This window comes from Notolepis coatsorum, assembly GCF_963971535.1.
Source record: "Notolepis coatsorum genome assembly, chromosome: 19".
Lineage (NCBI taxonomy): Eukaryota > Metazoa > Chordata > Actinopteri > Aulopiformes > Paralepididae > Notolepis > Notolepis coatsorum.
The window spans coordinates 88849905-88871804 of record NC_140183.1 but is presented as its reverse complement, the minus strand read 5'-3'; the positions used below and the strand labels follow the sequence as shown (position 1 = coordinate 88871804).

The following is a 21900-nucleotide window of genomic DNA, read 5'->3' as shown; positions in this document are numbered from 1 at the left end:
GCATAGAAACTGTACATTGGAGGAGGTTGGATGGGTGGGGTGGGGTTGGGTGGGTTGGGTGAGGGCTGTACATTGGAGGTGGGGGGGGGGGGGGGGGGGGTTGGGTAGGGGACACACACACATTTTACACTGTACATTGGAATACTGACAAAGCCTTACTTGGTCATTTACTGTACAACTAGGTTAGGACATTTACAGGGGCCAGTTTCGAATTGCAGTCTCACGTAGGTGTTTTTTGAGAGTGTTTTTGAAAGTGGGTAGTGATTCACATTCCTTTACAGCTTTAGGTAGGGCGTTCCACATTGATGTGGCATAATTGCTAAACGTGTTTAGTCCCTTGTTTGAGCCGAATCTGGGTTTTACATGATTTGTGGAGCTCCCTCTGGTGTTGTGATCGTGGTATTCACTGACCTTTGGGAAGTATTTTGACATGTACATGGGTACCTTGGTCGCGTAGTGTATCTTGTAGACCAGGCCCATTGCAAGTTGCTGTACTCTGTCGTCTACTCTAAGCCATCCTAGGTTGTCAAAGTGGGCAGGGGTGAGGTGGGTTCTAGGAGTCAGGTCAAGTAGTAGTCTGACTAGCTTGTTTTGAGATGTTTGTAATTTGTTTTTTAGTGCCTTTGAGGTGCTTTGGTACCATGAGGTGCAAGCATAGTCGTAGTACCCTTGAATGAGTGCTCCTGCCAGAGTCTTCAGGGTATTCTTGTTTACCAGAGAGGAGATCCGGTACAAGAATCGCGTTCGTTGGTTGACTTTTTTTATTACATTGGATGCCATTTTGTCACAGGAAAGATTAGCCTCTAGGATGGAACCCAGGTAGGTAATTTCATCTTTCCTTGTGTCTCTCTCTTTTTTTTGTTTATTCTGCAGGTGGACACACAGCAGATAACTGAGCCATATCAGCCCAATCCAAAAGAAATACCAGCTCAAAAACTGGCAAACAAAACGCTACGTTTCCAAGAGAAATGGTTTAAAGTATTTCCTTGGATTCACTACAGTCATACACACAGTGGAGTCGTGTGCTTTTATTGTGCAAACGCATTTCAACGTGAGAAGTCTACCCTGGCGAAATACACTGATCCAGCATTTGTTTCTGCTGGATTCAGAAACTGGAAAAAGGCTGTGGAGAGATTTACAGATCATACAAACAGCAAGTCTCATAAGCTTGCAGTTATTACACATTGTCAGAAACCCAATCCTATTAATGCTCAGCTTTCTAGTGCGTTGGCAGCATCACAGCAAAAAGCCATGTCATGCTTGAAGAAGATCATGAGCAGTGTGCAATTCCTGGGCAGACAAGGTCTGGCTCTCAGAGGCCATGAATCAGATCAAGGAAATCTTTCTCAGTTACTCAGGATGAGATCAGATGATGACTCCAAGTTGTTCGAGTGGCTTAATTCACGTGCTCAAGATTACACAAGCCCCAAAATCCAAAATGAAATGTTGAACATAATGGCAAAATCCATCATTAGAGATATAGCCACTGAAATCAGATCACAACCACAGTTGCAATACTCCATCATTATTGATGGACCACAGGACATCACTGGGACCGAACAGGAATCAATCTGTCTTCGCTATGTTGACCACAACCTTATTCCCCATGAAGAATGTGTTGGTTTATATGAAGTGTCGCTCACAACTGGACAAAACCTAGCAAATGTAGCCAAAGATGTGCTGCTTCGTCTCGGTTTGTCTCTTGATGGGCTCCGGGGACAGACATATGATGGAGCAGCAAACATGTCCGGAAAATATTCTGGTGCACAAGCCTATATTTCACAAGCACAGCCACTGGCTCTGTATGTACACTGTGGTCCTCACTGTGTTAATTTGATAACACAGGCAACTTGGACAGCTTCATCTGTAGTCCGTGATGCTCTGCAATGGGTCCATGAATTGGGGCGTCTGTTTGGACTTTCAGGCAAGTTCAAGAACATCTTCAGCAACATTGCCACATCATCACATGGATCCTTCACCACACTGAAGCCAATGTGTCCTACACGGTGGACTGTGCGAGTCGCAGCAGTGCATGCAGTCCTCAATCAGTATGCGGCAGTGTTACTCAGCTTGGAAGAGATGGCACTAGTACACATTACAGTTCTACTTTATAAAATGCTAATTGTAAATATGTTTGTCAATGTTAATAGGAGAAGGTCCACATTATAGTTCTACTTTTGTTTTGCTGTGAAAAGTGATGCTGCATAAGATGACTGCACATAGCACTGACTGAGAAAGTACACATTACAGTTCTACTTTATAAAATGCTAATTGTAAATATGTTTGTCAATGTTAATAATATGAGAGTCCACATTACAGTTCTACTTTTGTTTTGCTGTGAAAAGTGATGCTGCATAAGATGACTGCACTTAGCACTGACTGAGAAAGTACATATTACAGGTCTCTTCTTTGACGTTTTTAATGTTGGACCAAAGCATTGCAATTATAATACAGAGCAAATAAAAGTCATTTCGTTTAATACAATCTTGGCTGTCTTTTTCTCTCAACGCTTCAATAGGTAGATCTTGCCTTCACCAAAAAAATAAAAGTGATCTTGGGCTTAAAAAGGTTGGTGACCACTGGTTTAGATACATTAAGTATAATAATGACAAGAGTTAAAATTGTATAGTAGTCTACATAGGAACCAGTGCCCTCTCAGGTATTTTAGTATTATTGCACAATCGATGCAGGCATGACCATAAGGGTTAGAGTTTTATTAAACGGGTTTGTTATATAACTTATGTACCAGTGTATAAGAGTGATTTATATTGGGCGGCTACGTGGCGTAGTGGGCAAGGCGCTCGCCACGAATGACGGAGACGCTGGGCTTGCCTGTTCGAGCCCAGCGCTCCACATTGTTTTCAGTTTAGCTGGTCGTTCATACTAATACACATTGGCCGTATTAGGGGGTGGGAAACTGATGGGTGGGGATCGGGCGTTGTGGACAGCGACTCCTACAGGTCGGTTGGTGCGCCTGCGCAGTAGAATCAGGAAGTGTCGGGGGCAGCGTGAGCCTCCCACGCGTTACTCCTCGCCACTGAGAGATCGAGCTGCGCAGGTGAAAAGATGCGACTGCTGTTACCTCAAGTACCGGAGGGGACTTGTGTATGTATGACTTAGTCCACATTGCAGCCGGCTTGTGGGAGGCAAGAAACAGCGTTCGTGACAGGGGAGGGTTGAATTGGATGATACGAAAATTGGGATGGGAGAAAATATAGAAAAATGGGAGAAAAAGTGGATAAAAAAATAAAAATGTGATTTATATTAACGTTTTGTACCTGTAATTAAATTTGATTAAAAGTGATTGGTGATAGATAAAGGTGATAGATACATTAAGAGCTAAAATTGTATAGTAGTGTTTCTCAGGAACTTGGCATGTCTTTTTTTTTATCATGCATATCTTGTGTCTTACCTATTTAAAAAAAATGTCTATGCCTATTTTATTATTGTATTTTGCACAATCAATGCGGGCATGACCACTCTAGGTATTACTGTATTACTGTGTTCATAATTGCTAATTGAAGCACCATATAATAAATGTTCTTTATTATTTGTCACAACAAAATACAGAATACTTGATGAAATGCTTGTTTCTGTGAGCCCAGTGTGTTGTTTACATGGAGAAATGGCGCCACCGCCAGGAAAAATGCGGTATTGCATTTGCACACCTGGTATTATTTAAAAAATATACGTCACTGACCACGCCCCCAAATCTGTCCCCCGGCGAGACAATGAGAGTGGAGTCAGTCGGGCGAGAACAGGTACCGTTGACTTGATGACTACCATTATGTATCTGTCGTCATTGGCGGCAAAAGGCCTGGTGTTCCTGTGGATTTATGCCCTCACAGAGAAACGCAACGTTGAAACGTGGAATGCAATCTGGGAGTGTGCCAGACAGTGACCAGTGCGCTTCGGTGGGCATTGAAATGCAGCGACCGCAGGTGAGGAGAAAAGCACAGCCGCCTCACCACCTGCAGGGGTTCGTGGTGAACACAGCACACACACACACACTGGAATGTCGGGTGGGTCGCTGCGCCCAGTTTAATTAATGTCGGGTCGCTGCGCTGTGCTGTGTTTTAAATTGTAATCTGGGCGACCGCTGGCACTGACCACGCTCCCTAATCTGTCCGACCCCCCCACGGCTGAGGATAGAGTTACGCCACTGCCCTGATGTAAACAAGACGAAAGTCTTTCTCTGGTCTACATCCCCTTAACAATTGTGTGTATTGAGCCGTACTGTATTGTACCTGTAAGGGCAACCTAACAAGAAAAGATGCCAGTGAGGGAATACTGGGTGAAGCTCTTTCCAACGCGTGATGCTTGTTGAGAATAAAATGATGTCTTCTCCTTGAGTACTTTTGAGAGTTTTTATTACTACTTGCAGTGTGGACAAATATAACCATACTGTAAACTCTGTGTTTAAACTGGACTTTAAACACAGGATAATTGCTACAAAATAAACCCAAAAAGTGACTCAATATAACTGAAAACAAAACAAACGAGCACGGTAAAAAGATAGTGTGGCTTCCCTGTGATAATTACCCAATTCCCTGCCGCTGCACACCTGTGAACACATACATATAGACTGCACCTGAGCACACGTGAGCCCCGCCTCCTGAGCCCACTGCCTGCTGATTGGTCAACACTTTCATGGTGACACGGTGCCTTCATACAATAACATAAAGGCAGAAAATCATCAAATTGGCTACAACAGTACCCATTCTGCAATCTGTTAATCAAGTTTTCAATCAATCAATCAATATTGTCTGTTGGTACATACATGTGTTTTGTGTTACACAGACACAGAATACTGTATTACAAAAAAAACATAAGACCACCATGTTACAGCAGAGACATACAGTGACTTGATATGCAGCCGCCACACACACAGGGACGCTTTGGCCCAATGCGTTGTTTAATGCCTGCAGTGACTTCATTCAGCACAACGAGAGACGGAGGAACTTCTTTGGCAAGTAAAACGGGGTGAGTGTTGACATTTTTTACGCTTTCTAATGATACTGGCTGGTTAAGTAGTAATGCATTGCATATATTTTTTTTTATTTGGATTATGCTTGACCGCCGTGTCAAATTTCTTGGCATATTAGGCACTGGTTTGGCGCTGTGTGAGGATGCACGCACACTTTTATATGTTTCTACTAACTGCCTGCTGGCGAAACTAGGCTAACTAGCTACATTTATCTCACGGAGATACTGTAAGACTGGGGACGAGGTTACTAGGTACAGTACCTGCAGATCAGACTACTGCTGTAGATGCGCGGTCAACGCTCGCTCTGACTCAGACCAGCTGAAAGAGACGACACGCATTCAGTGAAGACCCGCCCTACTCTGCTCTGATTCGCAGACTGTGGGGGGGTGGGGGGGGGGCACGCTGACGGGACGCTGAATGTGATTGGACCAGAGTAGCCAGACTGACACACAGACAGCGGAGCACCGCCTCCAGAGGAGACAGCGGAGAAGCTCGAGGCTCTGCCAGGCGCGTTCACACGTGTGTTTCTCTGGCTTACTGCTGCGCATTCAAGCCACGCAATAATAACAAAGCGCAACATTAAAATAAGGACAGCATTAAATTGCAATAAATCCACTCGAACGAAATTCGTTCGCTCATCAAATTTGTGACATTCTAAATGTGTTTTAATGTTGTTTAATAATGACAATACACAGTTCCTTCCCTCCAGTGTTGCGTTGTTATTATGGACTGAGCCGCCACGCAGGATAATGACGCCGCGCGCATGCGCATATGTTCCCTCGCGCACAATAATACACTTTGTTTGTATAGCCTTTCATACAGAAACTGCAGCTCAAAGTGCTTCACAACAGAATTAAGACAGGCATAAAATGAGCACATAAAGTGCAGACATATAAAATCAGTTTTTCACATTAGGATCTAACATCCCAACAGGCAACCTTGTTTATGGTTTGATTCAGTTTTAATATAAATAATAAAAATAAAGAGAAGATTAATTAATTATCTACTCAGTCCCAAAGTTTGTGATGTAGATATGGAATGTCCCGGGTTGCTGCTGTTTGCAGAGTGTGTTGTTGTCCGGGGGTGAGTGGTGGTGGGTGGGGGGTTGAATCAAAACAGTTGTCAATTCGGAATTGACGGCTGTTTTGATTTGGCCCTTCGTTCGCCGTCGTTCACCTTTGGACGGCGGTGCACTCTGTGGGCAGCGGCAACTTGGGACGTTCCATATTTACATCACAAAGAGTCCAGACGTGTTGAAGACACCAGCCTATAGCGGCTATTGTTATGATAATGCGAGGTAGCGCCGGGGCCCGGGAGGCAGGTAGAGCCGAGTCGAGCAGCGCGTTCTCGCGAGCGCGTGCATGTGCGTGCACGCGCTTCTGCTCAAATCTTTAATACTCAGTGAGGTACCACACCGTACTACCCCGTCCCATTAACAACGCATGCCTGCTTCCCTCCCAACCAACGTTATTCATACCACCGTGCCGCCACAGCCGCACAGCCTGTGTTAGGGATGGGATGGGGACCGAATCCGGTACTTTTAAGGGTATGACCGAATCACGTCGGTACTACAGTTTCTACGTCAAATGTATATACACTCTTTTTCTGGACACTTTTTGTATCACAAACAGTACTGTATTTGCAAATCTGATATGTCATAAATTTATAGATGTAGCAGTACTGTCTATCTGTATGTCATGTATGTCATATATGTTATGATGAATTGAAAATGGGGGACCCTGATGTAAACAAGATGAAAGTCTTTCTCTGGTCTGCATCCCCTTAACAATTGTATGTATTGAGCTGTACTGTACTGTACCCATTCTGCAATCTGTTAATAAAGTTTTCAATCAATCAATCAAGGGTGCCACATTTCGGTACTGCACAAAAAACAAAAATAATAATAATTAAGTTCACGTCAACGTTCACTCGCACAATAAACGCTTACCTAGGATTTTACTTGATTCAACAAAGCAGTCTGCAATGACAAGCCGAAAACCGTAGCAAGTGTGGTTACACTTTACAATGCTAGATGCAGACAACACTCGCTGCACTATTTTATATATTATATATATATATTCAAATTGTTCTAAATAAATAATAATGATAATAAATTATTAGAATTTTGGACACATCTTTTACAACTGAGGTAGGTAAATAACATTTTTAGAGATTAATTAAAGTACAGAAAAAAGGTACCGTTGGGTACCGGTATCGATTGACAGGTACCGCCGGTACTGGTACCGGTATCAGTTCAAATGTGAACGGGACCCAACCCTAGCCTGTGTATATTACACTGTCCCGTGTAGGTAGCGACCACATTTCTATCCTGCTTGTTAAGTAGTAGGCTTATTGAATGTGGCGCAAATTATAATTATTTTTTTATCTTTTCAGTGTCCACTCTGGGGCTTCTGAAGCACCTATGTGAGGGTAGCGGTTCGTATTGTGTGTAATAACTTCAAGTTTCAAGTTTTGTTTTATTAGTTGCATATAATGTACATTACAGTGAAATGCTTGCTTCTGTATGAGCCCCCTGAGATGTGCTTCATGCAGTAAAAAGTGAAAAGAATAAAGGCCAAACAAAAGATACAATATAAACTAAAGTACAAACTAATGTACAAAATGCCACCAAAATGCAAAATACAAAATGAGGTAGATATGTGAAGGATCTTCTAAAGCGAGCGGTTGTTTCTCTACCTGACGACGGCTGGTCAGAACGCTCTTCCTCAGCACAGTTCCTCTGCCTGTCTCTGCCGGGGGGGCCTGGCTCAGTGTTCTCGTATTCCTCCATCTCGATGTTTCTCCCAAACATGTCACACTGCTCAGGCTGTTCTGCTGTCTAGCTGGTCTTGTTGTTGTTATGAGCTCCAACGGCTGCTAAATACAGTGTCTGTTAATTGTAAAAGAGGAAGTACTGTAGAGACACATGGCCGTGGATATCTGCTGACATGAGGATACTTGCATGTAAATGTATCGTGTGTGTGTGTGAATAAATGCATTCATTCATTCATTCATTCATTCATTCATTCATTCATTCATTCATTCATTCATTCATTCATTCATTCATTCATTCATTCATTCATTCAAGACAGGGGAGATAAATGCCCTGGCTGTGGCTGTAAGAGTGATGTTTGTGATTTTTCAAAACTATTACAGTTTGTCTTGTTTGCTGATGATACCAATTTTTTTTGCTCTGGAAATAATTTAAAGGAACTAGCTGAATATATTGTGTATGAAATGACAAAGCTAAAGAAATGGTTTGATGTAAATAAGCTATCACTGAATCTGAAAAAAACAAAATTTATGATATTTGGCAATAGAAAACTAGATGAAAATATAGTACTGACCATAGATGGAGTTGATATAGAGAGAGTTAATGAATTTCGTTTTCTTGGTGTGATTATGGATGATAAATTAACATGGAAATCGCACATAGCACACGTTAAAAAAAATATGTCCAAGAGTATTTTTGTTATGAATAAAGTAAAGGATGTGTTAAGAGTATGAGGCAATGAGAACACTCTACTGCTCACTCATCTCACCTTATATCAGTTATTGTGTTGAAGTATGGGGGAATACTTATGGGACCAATATAAAACCATTATATATACTACAGAAGAGGGCTGTACGAATCACACATAAAGTGAGTTATTTAGAACAGTGGCGTCGTTAGCCCTGGGCTTCCGGGGCTTTAGCCCCGGTTGTTTTTCTCCTAGCCCCGGATAAAAAAAAAAAAAAAAAAAAAAAAATTGTTTACATTTTTTTTTTTTTTTTTTTACTTTTTTTTTTTTTTTTGTCAGCATCCCCATTGTCTGTGCTGAATGTTTGTTAGTGTTTGGTATTTTTTGTTGGTTTTTAGTACTTTTAAACATTTTTAGTAAGTAGTTTTCATTTGATCCTATAATTCTTTCATTCACCGATTTGTGGACTTTTTTTTTAGTGTCCTGAAAGGCGCCTTATAAATCAAATGCATTATTATTATTATTATCATCCAGGAGGGAAAAGACACTTTGGATAGTAGGGACTGCATCTCTGCGTGTCCTGACCAGGAAACACTTTGCAACTGTGATCTCCTCTGGCAATAGTTGGATATTGTAATGTGTGGCGAGGGGTTGCAGCAATTCCACTGAGAGAAACTGGTCTGAGGCTGGATAACATGCCTGTATGCCTCTCATAAATTGTTATCCAACTCATGAGAACCTGCTCTCAAGCTCTTGCAGCATTCTGTCGACGACTGGATAGAACAGTCTCTGTCTCAGCTGATCTCCTGAGCTGAGGTCTGAGCTTGTGCCACAAGATGACTCAACTACATACTTGTCCATCCTTTTCTGCTTCCTCCTTTGGCTGGTAGTATGTTCCTCAATCCAAAGGCCATTACATATGGCCTTTGTCCTGTCATACATGTCCACTGCCATCTCTGATGTGCGATAACCTTTGAGTGTGTCCTGCACTGTGCTTTTAAATAGTACAGATATTGAAGATGTGCACTTTAACGCAGCAGCACCTGGAGCCATCCATACCCATGTCCAGTGTCCTATAATAAGCTTTAATCGAACCTCGGATAGTCCGGTTGGTTTGGGGTGGTGTGAAAGCTCATTCACTCTTGCAAGTGAACCCTGCTGCGGTTCATTTGAGATGTGAATGCAAAGCGGACCAAAGGCAGGAAAAGACCCAAAAATCGAATCTTTTTTTAATGAGAAGACTGAAACATATGTATATAATGAAACACACAATAGTTTTTTTTCAACGGGGCCCGGTGTTTCAAAACACACAATTAGCACAACCACACACACAATTATCAGAACACCTCAGATCCTTTGCTAAATTAAACACTTGTCAAAACCATACACTAATTTTGTTACCATATGAAACACACGTTACATAATGACTTAATTCTGTTTGAACCAGTTACACACACTGCTGTGCTTAACCTAAAACACATTTAGCAATTCTACTTCTCAGTGATTAGAGTACTGTAAGTGAAGTACGCAGATAATGTGCAAATATACAATAAATTCACCAAACACTACACAAGACCAATGCTGTAGACTGATGAAAATATAATTTATTTATCTACATATACCCAAATCAATGATGCAGACTGATGAAAAAAATAACATTTTCTCTCCATATAACCAAATCAGTCAACATTTCAACATGGAGAATCACAACAATACATGTCCCAGTTTTCATGCTACTATGTGCATAACACTGTAAGCTCAGCAAATATCAGACAAACATAAAATACTGTATCCAGTACAGGTTAAAATTACAGTAACACAATTTTTTTTTGAAAAAATGTAAACAGAAAATACTAGACATTATCTCTTTGCCTAGCTGGATCTGGCAAGATAATTTTTTGTTGTGATTCTCCATGTTGACTGATTTGGGAAAATGGGAGAAAATGTATATTTTCATCAGTCTGCATCATTGGTTGTCTTGTGTAGTGTTTGGTGAATGTATTGTATATTTTCACGTTCTCTGTGTACAGTACTTCACTCTCCTTCCATTTTGGTTGAAGACAGGTGAACTCACCTGCTGCATTTTTATAGTGCTTAAACCTGATTGTGTATCTACAATTAACTGTGTTTTTATTTTGTTATTGGTGTATATGTGTATGTATGTACAGTATATGTATATATATTATATGTATATATATATGTGTATATATGTATATTTGTACTCCTGTTGGGGCTTCTTGGACCAGATCAATGTTTTATCTGGCTAAATAAATAAATAAATAACAAACTGATGATTTGGTCCTGTTAACTTTGAATTTTCTAGGGACTGCCCATATCCCTCTCATGGACCTGGACCTCACTTTGAGAACCTCTAATGATTCTAGTTATTCAGTATTCATCTCTAATTAATCTAAAATTGCGTATTTCTGTGCTTAAAAAAAAAAAAAAAAAAAAAAAGGGGGGGGGGGGGGTGACCCCCCCCTCCACCCCCCTGGGCTGAAGCCCCCAATGTTTTCTAACCCTAAAAACGCCCCTGATTTAGAACACACAAATACATTATTTATTAAATCTAGAATAATTAAACTTGAAGACATGGTTAAGTTTCAAACAATGTTAATTATGTTTAGGGCAAGAAATAATACACTGCCAGAAAAACTACAAAATCTTTTTCATTTAGAAAGTGAGTTTAGTAGGAGAAAATACAATTTTAAATCAGTTTGCACGTACCACACTTAAACAGATGTGTCCTTCAGTTATTGGTGTAAAGATGTGGAATTCTCTCCATAGCGAGCTTAAGGGATGTAACAGTGTTTATCAATTCAAAAAAAATTATAAAAAAAAAATATTTAGTCAGTATGAAAATCAAATGTGATCTGAATAGTGAGCTTTTTTTTCTCTTTTTTTATTCTTTATTCTTTATTCTTTATTGTTATTATTATTATTATTATTTAATTTTTTCTTGTTTAACTGTGGATTGTGTGTTTCTTGTATAATGGTATAAATTATTATTTGTGTAAATTAGGTTGTACGCCGACCATTAAGTAAATACTTGTTTAGTTTAGGAATAAGGGGCAGGTAACTATAAGATTTATTCTTCTTCCTGCTCCTTTTGTCCATGGAATGATAATTATGATTGTGTAATGAAGAAACTCTGATTGTATGATTCTATGTGGCAAATAAAAACTCTGAATCTGAAAAAATAAAAAGAGAAGGTTTTCAGAATGACGTAATAAACGTCAGTCCCCGGCATATCACAGCTTGCCAAGCATACTGTATGTTGGACCCAATGTTGGACATGTTTCTAAATTAGTCTTATTCTTTACTTGTTGTGTTTCTAAATTAGTCTTAATCTTTACTTGTTGTGTTTCTAAATTATTATTATTTTTTTTTATTGGTCTTTTTCCCCCTCCATTTTCCTCCGATTTTCTCCCATCCCAATGTTAGTCGTATGCCAATTCCCAATCCCCTTCCTGGTCGCTGCGCACTTACCCCCCACAGTCAGATCATCTGGGAGAGTGGAGGCTATCATGTGCTTCCTCCGACACACGTCCAGCCAATCACCGCTTCTTTTCACCTGGCAGCGCGGATTCTCATTGAGAGGGCGTAGCGTGTGGAAGGATCACACTACCCCCCTTAGATCCTATCCGCGCTGAGCAGGCGCCCCGACCGAACTGTAGGAGTCGCTGTTTACAACGACCCGGACCCACCCCGCCTGCTTCTCCCACCCTCTAATACAGCCAATTGTATTAGTGTGAACGGCCAGCCAAGCTGGTGACAACCCCGGAGCTGTGAGCTGGATTCGAACAGGCGAATCCAGCTCACAGCTCCGGGGTTGGTGACGAACGCAATCTCCGCTCGGCCACCTAACCGCCCTCTAAATTAGTCTTAATCTTTACTTGTTGTGTTTCTAAATGATCAAGCTTCAGTCTTAGTCGTTACTTGCTGTGTTTCTAAATGATCAAGCTTCAGTTTTAGGCCCCGTTTAGACGAGCGTTTTGTGAACAGAAACCGCAAAAGTCATCTTGCGGTTTCACTTTTAATTTTACGTTTAGACGAGCGTTTTGGAGTGGAATTCTCCGTGCAGACGACGCTGTAACGACGGAGACCCGCTGTCACACGTTTGGCGCATATGTCACATGACGTGCTGTGAAGACCCGCCCTACTCTGCCTCTGATTCGCAGACTGTGGATGGGGAATGTGATTGCACCAAAGCAGAGTCACTCACAGACAGTGGGTCCACTCACGCCAATAGTATCCAGCTGCAGCCACTCACGCCGCGGGACAGATTCTTGTGTATTTAACCCTTTCACTGCCACACGACAGCCGGTTGTGTGATAGTAAAGGGGTAACCTTCTGTCGTGTGGCAGTGAAAGGGTTAAAAGTACTGCCAATGTAGCCTTCAGGTGATCTCTGTTGATATAAGTCAGACATACTTGCTTTGTTTACGTCTTGGCTACTGGCGCATACCTGCTACCTGTGACGTAAGCAGTACGCGCGACCAGAGCCGTGACAACCCTTTCGTCATCGTTTTAACAGATTTATACGGTTTGATAGTTTAGACGAAAGCGCAAAGCTTTTGCGTTTCTAGGAATTCCACCCTGGAAGGTAGTCTCACTTTTTTGCGGTTTCACCCCGTAAAAACGCCGTTTCCGTATAAACGAAAGGCACATCTGTAAAAATATTTTTGCGGATTCACCTGCTAGCGTTTCCGTCTAAACGGGGCCTTAGTCTTTACTTGTTGTGTTCAGGGCCGTAGCCAGGGTTTAGAAATTAGGGAGGTCCATTTATTTTTTTGGCCCACACCGGCCCACTATAATCGGTCGGACACCACCCACCAGTACACCATCCTTGCGGTCCCCTTAAATATGCGTACCTACTGTACTATTCCCCCAACCCACTACAAAGCTGGGTAGTAAGTGCCATGGACAAGTGGACCAGTGTACTCACTCGCTCTTGGCTGAATCTTGTTTTGGGTGGTGATGTAAAAACACCTGCATCATAGCAGGCTCAGGACGGGCAAAGTAGTCTATAGCCTGTTCATCCCTGTCTCTCTCCTCCACAACCTGGCTTGACTAGACATAAGGAGAGAGAGATGATTACAATTAACTGGTACATTCAGGTCCAGAATTGTTGGAATTCCCTGACAAAGATGTGCAAAAAGCTGTACAATTTAAACAATACCATACTGGTAATGAACAAATAGTTGTTTATTCAATGAATGCATGAGCTGTTCCATCTTATTGCATTTGATACTAACTACTCAGTTCATACAGATTTCAAGTATTCAAATATCAATGATGAATATTGCATAAGGTTTACACAGTTAATAGATCACCTTCTTGTTTTATATTAATGTTTAGAGAGGAGTAATAGTTAGATCTTTGTATGTGATTTATATGGCAATTAAATCAATGGTGTGTTTGTTTGGGGAGTTTGACCTACAGTTAATGTGCCTACCATGTGAAGGTGCATGATCAATGGACAGCACAAAAACAATTTGTGTAGGTGGAGACTAGAGCTACCACAGATAGTAATAAGTTATTAAGAGTAAGTAATCCATACCATATATATCCTAATAGTTACCTTATTACCATACTTGGCTGAAAATAAACTTTGCTGCCTGTTGTGAATGTGTTTTTCCCTGTAGGCTAATACATAAGTAGGCATACATTTTTGCAGTTGAGGAAAAATTAGCAGTTGAGTAGGCTATATGTGCTGTGTTTTTATGTCTTCCATCGAGGACCACCTTGGAAATAAGTGATATCCTCAGGAATACAAATTGGTCAAGATAATTTGTTTTTATGATGTGTTTTTCATTTCCAAATAAATCTAATCAAATAAAAAAAGCAGTTTTTGCAGTTGAGCTACAGGTGTTGTATATTATACAGCCTTTTTGTTGTGAAGGATCAGATTAAACCGAATATATATATTTATTTATATATATATATTTAAATAGTATTTGTATATCGTTTGATATCCCCTGTATATTCCTTGTACAATATGCACTGAATATCCCTTTAGTCTACTAAACAGCCCATAATAGTTTCATTCTACCATTGGACGAGAACCTGGCGCCAGCAGCCATACCCCTAGGTTCAAGTTCAATCGTGCCGCCCAACATGTCGTGGCAAGCCCGGTACCAGCGTAGGAATACGTCTGGCGAGATGCGAGTGGTACTATTTGTTCACAGCGCATATATATATGGCGCAAGTAAAGTAGAACTTTCTTTTAGTCCAGTTCTTTACCCTCCAACCGAGTAACAGACGCGAAGCCTCACCCACGACGCACGTGTGGTGCAGTAAGGCCTACTTGGCCTCAGAATAGGCATTGAGATATCGTGTGGATTAATAGTTGAATAGCCATAGTTTGGCACTATACCGTCGAGTTGGACGTATTCTATTAAGCTAATAATAGTCTATTTATGTATGGTGCATCGTGTCGGTTAGAGTTATAAAGTTATCAGTACCCCCATCGTTCCTGACGTTATCTGGAGTCTTAACCAGGCTGGGCAGACCACTAGTGGTGCTTGCATCCGAGGAGCTCCGGGCCAGGGCGACTGGACCTGTATATTGGATTACTCTACCCGGACGACGGCGAGCCTTCCACGGCTTGGATTATGCTTTGGGTGCTTTGATTATTCCATGGATAACGGCCAACACTGCGGAGTGTTGGAACTACCCCCCGGAGAGGACTCCAGGTGAGACGGCGCTCTACACCAGTGAGGTCGCCTCACGTCTCTCCGTTGTGGACCGGCAGCTACCATCCACCAGAGGGTCCGGCTGTATTCGTCTGCGGACCGAGGTTCTGTGGGCACCGTGTTCAAGACTTTGAATTCTCCCAAGAAATCGTCGGCCAGATGGGATACCGCCAGCGGCTTCTCTAACCCCCCCCTCCTACTGTCTTACAACCAGCGGGACCCCCCCCCCCCCCCCCCTTAGTGTATCCAGCTATAATCATTTAAGTACCATCGCTATAGTTTCCTAAATATCCAGGTTGTATACTTACTCCCTGCGTAACCAGAGATTGGACATTCAATGTTGATTTACCTACGAATACTCATTTGCCATACAAGTGCATTTCAAATCATAAGTGTAAACAAGTGAACGTTGTATATACCCTTTGCTATATTAAATATTCGATTTGTACATTTGTGTGGACTTCGTTTCATCAGGTGGGAAAGTGTTCATCATATTTATATCATGTACTGGATGGCCAGAAGTTAAAGTACAAGAGGTAGTGGTTTAATATTACCATACTTAACAATACAGTCAGGGAATTGTACCCCTCAGTTACAATTGGTCCTTCGAGCCGGAGGGTAACTAGTGTAATATTAATATAGTGTTATTAATATTGAAATGGCCTATGATGAACACTCCACGAAACGGTCCTCCTAACCTAGAACGCCCGCGGCGCAGACGACAGCCACCTCAGTACTTAGAGGATTACACTGTCAGTCAACTACCTAGCCTTCGACAAACGGTAAACGCGGTAAAAGTAGAAAGTAAAATTATGTCTGACCTTAACGACCAGGTTTCCCCGACAACAGAGACCCTAGTAGGTTCTAATGTAACTGACCAAGCTCACGGTGGGGACCAGGAGGGAGCTGACATACCTTTACCCCCCGCCACTACCGAAGAAGTAGTCCCCGACCAGCCCCGGGAGGAAGACAACCCTACAGAGAGAGAACTCTGCACGGAAGAAGAGGAGGAGAGCGCCGAGGAAATAGAGCTCCAGGAGCGGCTCACCCAGGAGCGGCTCACCTCCACAACCGCCTTCCCCCAGCGAAGCGGAGAGGATGCTACAACAGGCGTTCCTCGTCAGCCTGACAGCCTCTACCGAACGCGATCGACTCCAAGCACAGACGCTTAGCGAGCGCGAACATTTTACTATTGAAAGAGAACGCCTCCAAGCGCAGCAACGGAGCGAAGAAGAGCGCACACGCCTGGAGATGAGACGCCTTCAGACGGAAGAGAATATGGCAAGAGACCGGGCCGACGCCCAGCGCGCCGCTGCCGGTGCCCAAAGAGAAGCAGATCTCACCAAGCGCGAAGTCGAGCGCGACAAGTTACAAGCGCAGCTAATGGAGCAGCTGATCCGCAAGGCAACACCCTCTCCCTCCGCCAGGGGTTCAAGGAACTCGTAGAGACAACAGTCAAGGGCAGCGTCTCCTAACCGAGCAAGCGACCCTGAACTTGACCAACAGACCGAGCCTATACCCCCCGCAGACCCCTTCCCAGACCGGTCCAAGCGAGACCCAGCTACAAGGAAGGAGCGGCATACACTGCGGAGAAGCTAAATAAACGATTACAGGATCTGGAAGACCTGATAGAGGAAGAAGAGGGAGAGGAGGAGAACCTAGCCCGACGACAGCACAGTACTCCACCGGACCAGGAGGTCCAGTACAGCCCAGGCTATACCCCCGCGGCGCTGCGCTACAGACCCCCGACTCTATTCACGGGTGAGCACGACGCACGACCAGCCCCGAGGAATAGCACCTGGACCAGCGGGCCATGGTACCCTGTCAGTACCAGCCCACAGAAAGGCGCAAGAGGGGACTCGCCTAGGAGGTCTCTCCCCCAACGCTCGCCGATGTATCAGCCATCCACGGCGTCATACATTGCCACGCCGTCATTTCCAGACTTCGCCTATGAGAGTCGAGCACAGTACACGGAGCTCCGGATGTGCTTAGAGACAATGATGGTGGATGTCGCTGATGAACGCCACAAGTATGCAATATTACTGAAGCACCTGAAAGTACCGCGAGCGCACAATATAGCGCTAGCCTATGCCACCTCTTCGACCCCATACACAGCGGCCCTTGCAGCGCTGGACCAGAGATATGGACGTATATGGGATTACGTAATCCAAGAGATAAGGCATATTGATCGCCTACCCCCAGCAACAGACAATCGCTCATTAGACGACCTGTCAATCAAAGTGCAGTCCCTGGTAGGGATGCTGGGAGCGCAACGGGAAAAGGGCATGCATGAGCTATACGCCAACTCTAACGTCGAGAGGATTTTGGAGAAGCTGCCACCCGCAAGACAAGAGCGTTTTAGGCGGCAGAGAGACTACCGGGATCCCAACGGCCCCGAACCATCCCTCCTTGATCTAGCCGACTTCCTGGCGAGAGAAGTCAGCAGCTTACGACTGGATACGTTCGGGCGGAGCACGCCAAGCTCCAGAGAGGGACCCAGGAGAATAAATGATGGAAGAAGATCGGTGACTGTCATGCACCAATCAGAGTCAGTACTGAGCAGTAAGAGCCACAGTACCCCCTCGAGAAAGGAGAAGTGGAAGATAGCGTGCCCCTACTGTGAGAAAGAACACTGGCTGTCACAATGTGACCTATTCACAAAGATGAATGCAGAAGAAGTGAGTCAATGGATAAAGTCCAACAGGCGCTGTTACCGATGTGCGCGACCACACATGGCAGCCGAATGCCGCCTAAAGAAAAGGTGCAGTCGGTGCGACGGAGCCCATCTAGATATACTACACGACAGTAACAGAAGACGGCCTCCACCTGCACCATCGAGCGGCACCAAGGCAAGTGTCATGTACATTGACCCCGCCAGCAGCAGCGGCGCCCAAGTGCTCTTAAAGGTAGTCCGTGTGACATTGAGCTACCAAGATAAAGTCATGGACACTTACGCCGTCCTTGATGACGGGTCAGAGAAGACCCTTCTGCTCGCGTCCGCTGCGGCCCAGCTGGGACTGCGGGGGAGCGAGAACGAAATGACGATTCGGACAATAAGAAGAGATTTAAAGACGATAAAGGGCGAGAATGTCTCCTTCACTATCGCAGCAAACGGGCAGCCAGAGCGACGGTATAGGATTACAAATGCTTTCACCAGCCAAGAAATAGGACTATCGCAGTACACCTACCCTATCGCCAAGTTGATGGATAAATATGTGCACCTGCGACAACTACCTATCCCGCTCATAGACAGCGCTACCCCGACCCTGCTGATAGGCTCCGACCATGCAGAACTCATAGTCCCGATTGACCGGGTCCATACAGGACCCCGAGGCTGTCCTGCAGCAGTCGAGACCCGCCTAGGGTGGACACTACAAGGCCCCCTCGCTAAATCTCTCAACCGAACAGCAGCCACTAGCTGCCTCCACTCCAGAACGACAGAAGAAGACACCACTCTCCTGCAGCATGTCGAGAGGCTATGGACACTAGAGACAATGCCCTTTAAGAACGAAAAGAAAGATATTCGTTCTAAAGAAGACATTTACGCCATCAACCTACTCGAGCAGGGGACAAAGAGAGTCACAGTCGGCGGAGTGATGAGATACGCAACTCCACTCCTGAGGCGAGAGGGAATGCCCACCTTTCACGCAAAGAAAGACGCCACGGAGCGCTATCTATTGAACACAGAGCGGCGCCTAGCCAAAGACCCCGCTCAAGAGCGTGTGTACCGCGCTGAGATTGAGAAGCTAATCACAGCGGGACACGTAACAAAGATTGACATTAAAGAGGCCGATCAGACGACCGAATCATGGTACGTGCCGCATCACAAGGTCCATCACAACGGCAAGGATCGCATTGTGTTTAACTGCAGCTACCAGATCGGATCCCAAAATCTGAATAAAGAGCTCTTGCCCGGCCCTACACTCGGCCCCTCCCTACTAGGCGTGCTACTGCGCTTCCGCCAGGACAAGGTGGCTATCAGCGGGGATATCAAAGGGATGTTCCTGCAGGTGAGACTAGTAGAGGAGGACAAGCCCCTGCTGCGGTTCCTATGGAGAGAGAGGATCGGAGATGAGAACCCAGCCATCTACCAGTGGGAAGTACTCCCCTTCGGAACCACATGCAGCCCGTGCTGTGCTACATTTGCACTACAGAAACACGTCGCAGAGGACCCAACAGCAGATGAAGAGGTCCGACACAGTGTGAAGAACAGTTTCTACGTGGACAACTGTTTACAAAGCATTTCGACTCAACAAGAAGCCGAGGCTCTCCTAATCAAGCTACGCGCCTCCCTGATCAAAGGCGGCTTTGATCTCAGGCAGTGGGCCAGCAGTGACCCGCACGTATTGCGCAGCCTCTCCCCCGCGGACAAGGCTGCCAGCAGCGAGACCTGGATGGCGACCATCCCAGGAGAAGCCCAAGAAATGACACTAGGACTAGTCTGGCGCTTCAAAACAGACTCGCTCCACTATAGACACAAACCCCTGACAGAGCAGGGAAGGTCGACGGCGACACCGACCACCAGACGGAGTGTGTACAGAACACTCGCCAGACAATATGACCCGTTGGGATGTATTCTACCTTACACCACCAGGGCAAAGATGATTGTACGAGCGCTATGGGACAAGGACCAGGGCTGGGACGACCCAATACCCGCACACCTTGCCTCAACATGGAGAGAGTGGGAGACGGAACTCCGCTCACTCCCAGGCGTCAATATACGCCGCAGCTACTTCCCATCCACAGTGAGGCCAGAGACATGCGAGATTGATCTACACGTCTTCAGCGACGCCTCCGAAGTAGCCTATGGATCGGTGGCCTACTTGCGTGCCCAAGAGAAGGAAGGAAAGATACACACTGCTTTCATCCTGGCCCGCTCAAGAATAGCCCCACGAAAGCAACAATCTATCCCGCGTCTAGAGCTCTGCGCAGCCCTAGCAGGAGCGCATCTAGCCACGTTAATCCAACGTGAACTCACCATTCCGGTGCACAGAACAATCTTGTGGTCAGATTCCACGACAGTACTCACATGGATCAAGTCTGATTCATGCAGATACAAAGTCTTCGTGGGAGTCAGAGTCACCGAGATTCAAGAGTTAACAGAAGCAGCGAGCTGGCGGTATGTGGACACCAAACACAACCCAGCTGACGTCATCACCCGGGGAATGTCCCTGGATGACCTCACCCGTCGCAACATCTACAGTGACGGACCAGAATTCCTCAAGCTCCCCGAAGCAGAGTGGCCTACGCCCACCCCACGGGAAGCAAGTAACGAGGAGGCTGAGAACAAGAAACCTATGTTCTGTGGACTGAGCACAGTCGCCTCCACAGACCCCAACATAGATGACTGCATTACCCTGGAGAGTGCGCAGCAGAGGACATTCCTGTGGCACCACCCAGAGATTCAGTCCACCACTGACATGTCAGCAGCTGACTACGAAGAAGCAGAACTTCTTCTACTACAACGAGCCCAGAGAGACTCGTTCCCCGATGAGCTAGACTGTCTACAGGGAGGAAAGCCCGTCCCATCAGACAGCAGACTGCTCCACCTGGCACCCGAGAGTGACGCCCATAATCTCATCAGAGTGGGTGGTCGCCTGCGGAGAGCCCCCGATCTACCGGATGACATTAAGTACCCGATCGTCTTGAACAGCCGACACAAGGTCACAGAGCTGATCATAAAGAAATACGACGAGGATGTACACCACGCAGGAGCAGAGAGAGTCTTCGCGGAGATCAGACGTCGTTATTGGATACTGCAAGGGAGAGAAGCAGTGCGGCGCTTCCAGCGAACCTGTCTAGACTGCCGTAAGTGTCGCGCGCAGCCCAGCATACCACGGATGGCTGACATACCTCCATGTCGCCTCCGACTCGGCGACAAGCCATTCCACTCCACAGGCATGGACTGTTTTGGCCCGTTGTATATAAAGAGAGGAAGAGGAACCGAGAAGCGGTGGGGTATTGTATTCAAATGCATGACCACCAGAGCGATACATATCGAGCTCCTTCCGACCATGAGCACAGACTCATTCCTTATGGCCTTCCGAAGATTCACATCACGGAAAGGAAAACCGTCTACATTGTTGTCTGATCACGGGACAAACTTCAAAGGCGGAGAAAGAGAGCTGAGAGAGAGCTTCCAGGCTATGGGCCCAGAACTTAAGACCCACCTCGCTCCATCCCAGATTGACTTCCAGTTTAATCCCCCGAACGCACCCCACTTCGGTGGAACCTGGGAACGAGAAGTACGTTCTATAAAGACAGCCCTGTACGCCGTGCTTGGGGCCCAGACTGTGGCGGAAGAAGTCCTAATGACAGTCCTCACGGAGATCGAGGGAGTATTGAACTCAAAACCTCTCGGTTACGTCTCCAGTGATGTAGCAGATGTCGACCCAGTCACCCCCAACACACTCTTAATGGGGCGGCTGGACCCCGCGCTACCCCAGACAATGTACAGGCCTGAAGAAGCGAACGGCCGAAGAATGTGGAGGTACAGTCAAGTACTAGCTGACAAGTTTTGGAGCAGCTTCCTACTCCACTACCTACCGTCTCTACAGACCCGCCAGAAGTGGGAAAAGGAGAGAGACAATTTGACAGAAGGAACAGTCGTCATGATTATCGACCAGTCACTACCCAGAGCTATGTGGCCGGCTGGCCGCGTAAGCAAAGTGATCACCGGTGCCGATGGCAAGGTCCGAGCAGCTGAAGTACTCGTCCAAGGGCGCACTTACACACGACCCGTGGCGAGGCTAATA

The 21900-nt window shown here is 45.2% G+C and overlaps 1 protein-coding gene across 1 annotated transcript in view; it reads right to left on the bottom strand.

Annotated features, from left to right (window-relative positions):
* Window positions 1-7799, bottom strand: part of LOC311246622 (uncharacterized protein) — a gene marked incomplete at its 5' end in the record, with an annotated part of 72022 nt that extends 64223 nt beyond the window's left edge. The window contains one exon of the mRNA XM_084336770.1: window positions 7685-7799. Coding sequence (XP_084192896.1) covers window positions 7685-7799 — 115 coding nt within the window. The remainder of the gene's footprint in view (window positions 1-7684) is intronic.
* Window positions 7800-21900: the final 14101 nt, after the last annotated feature.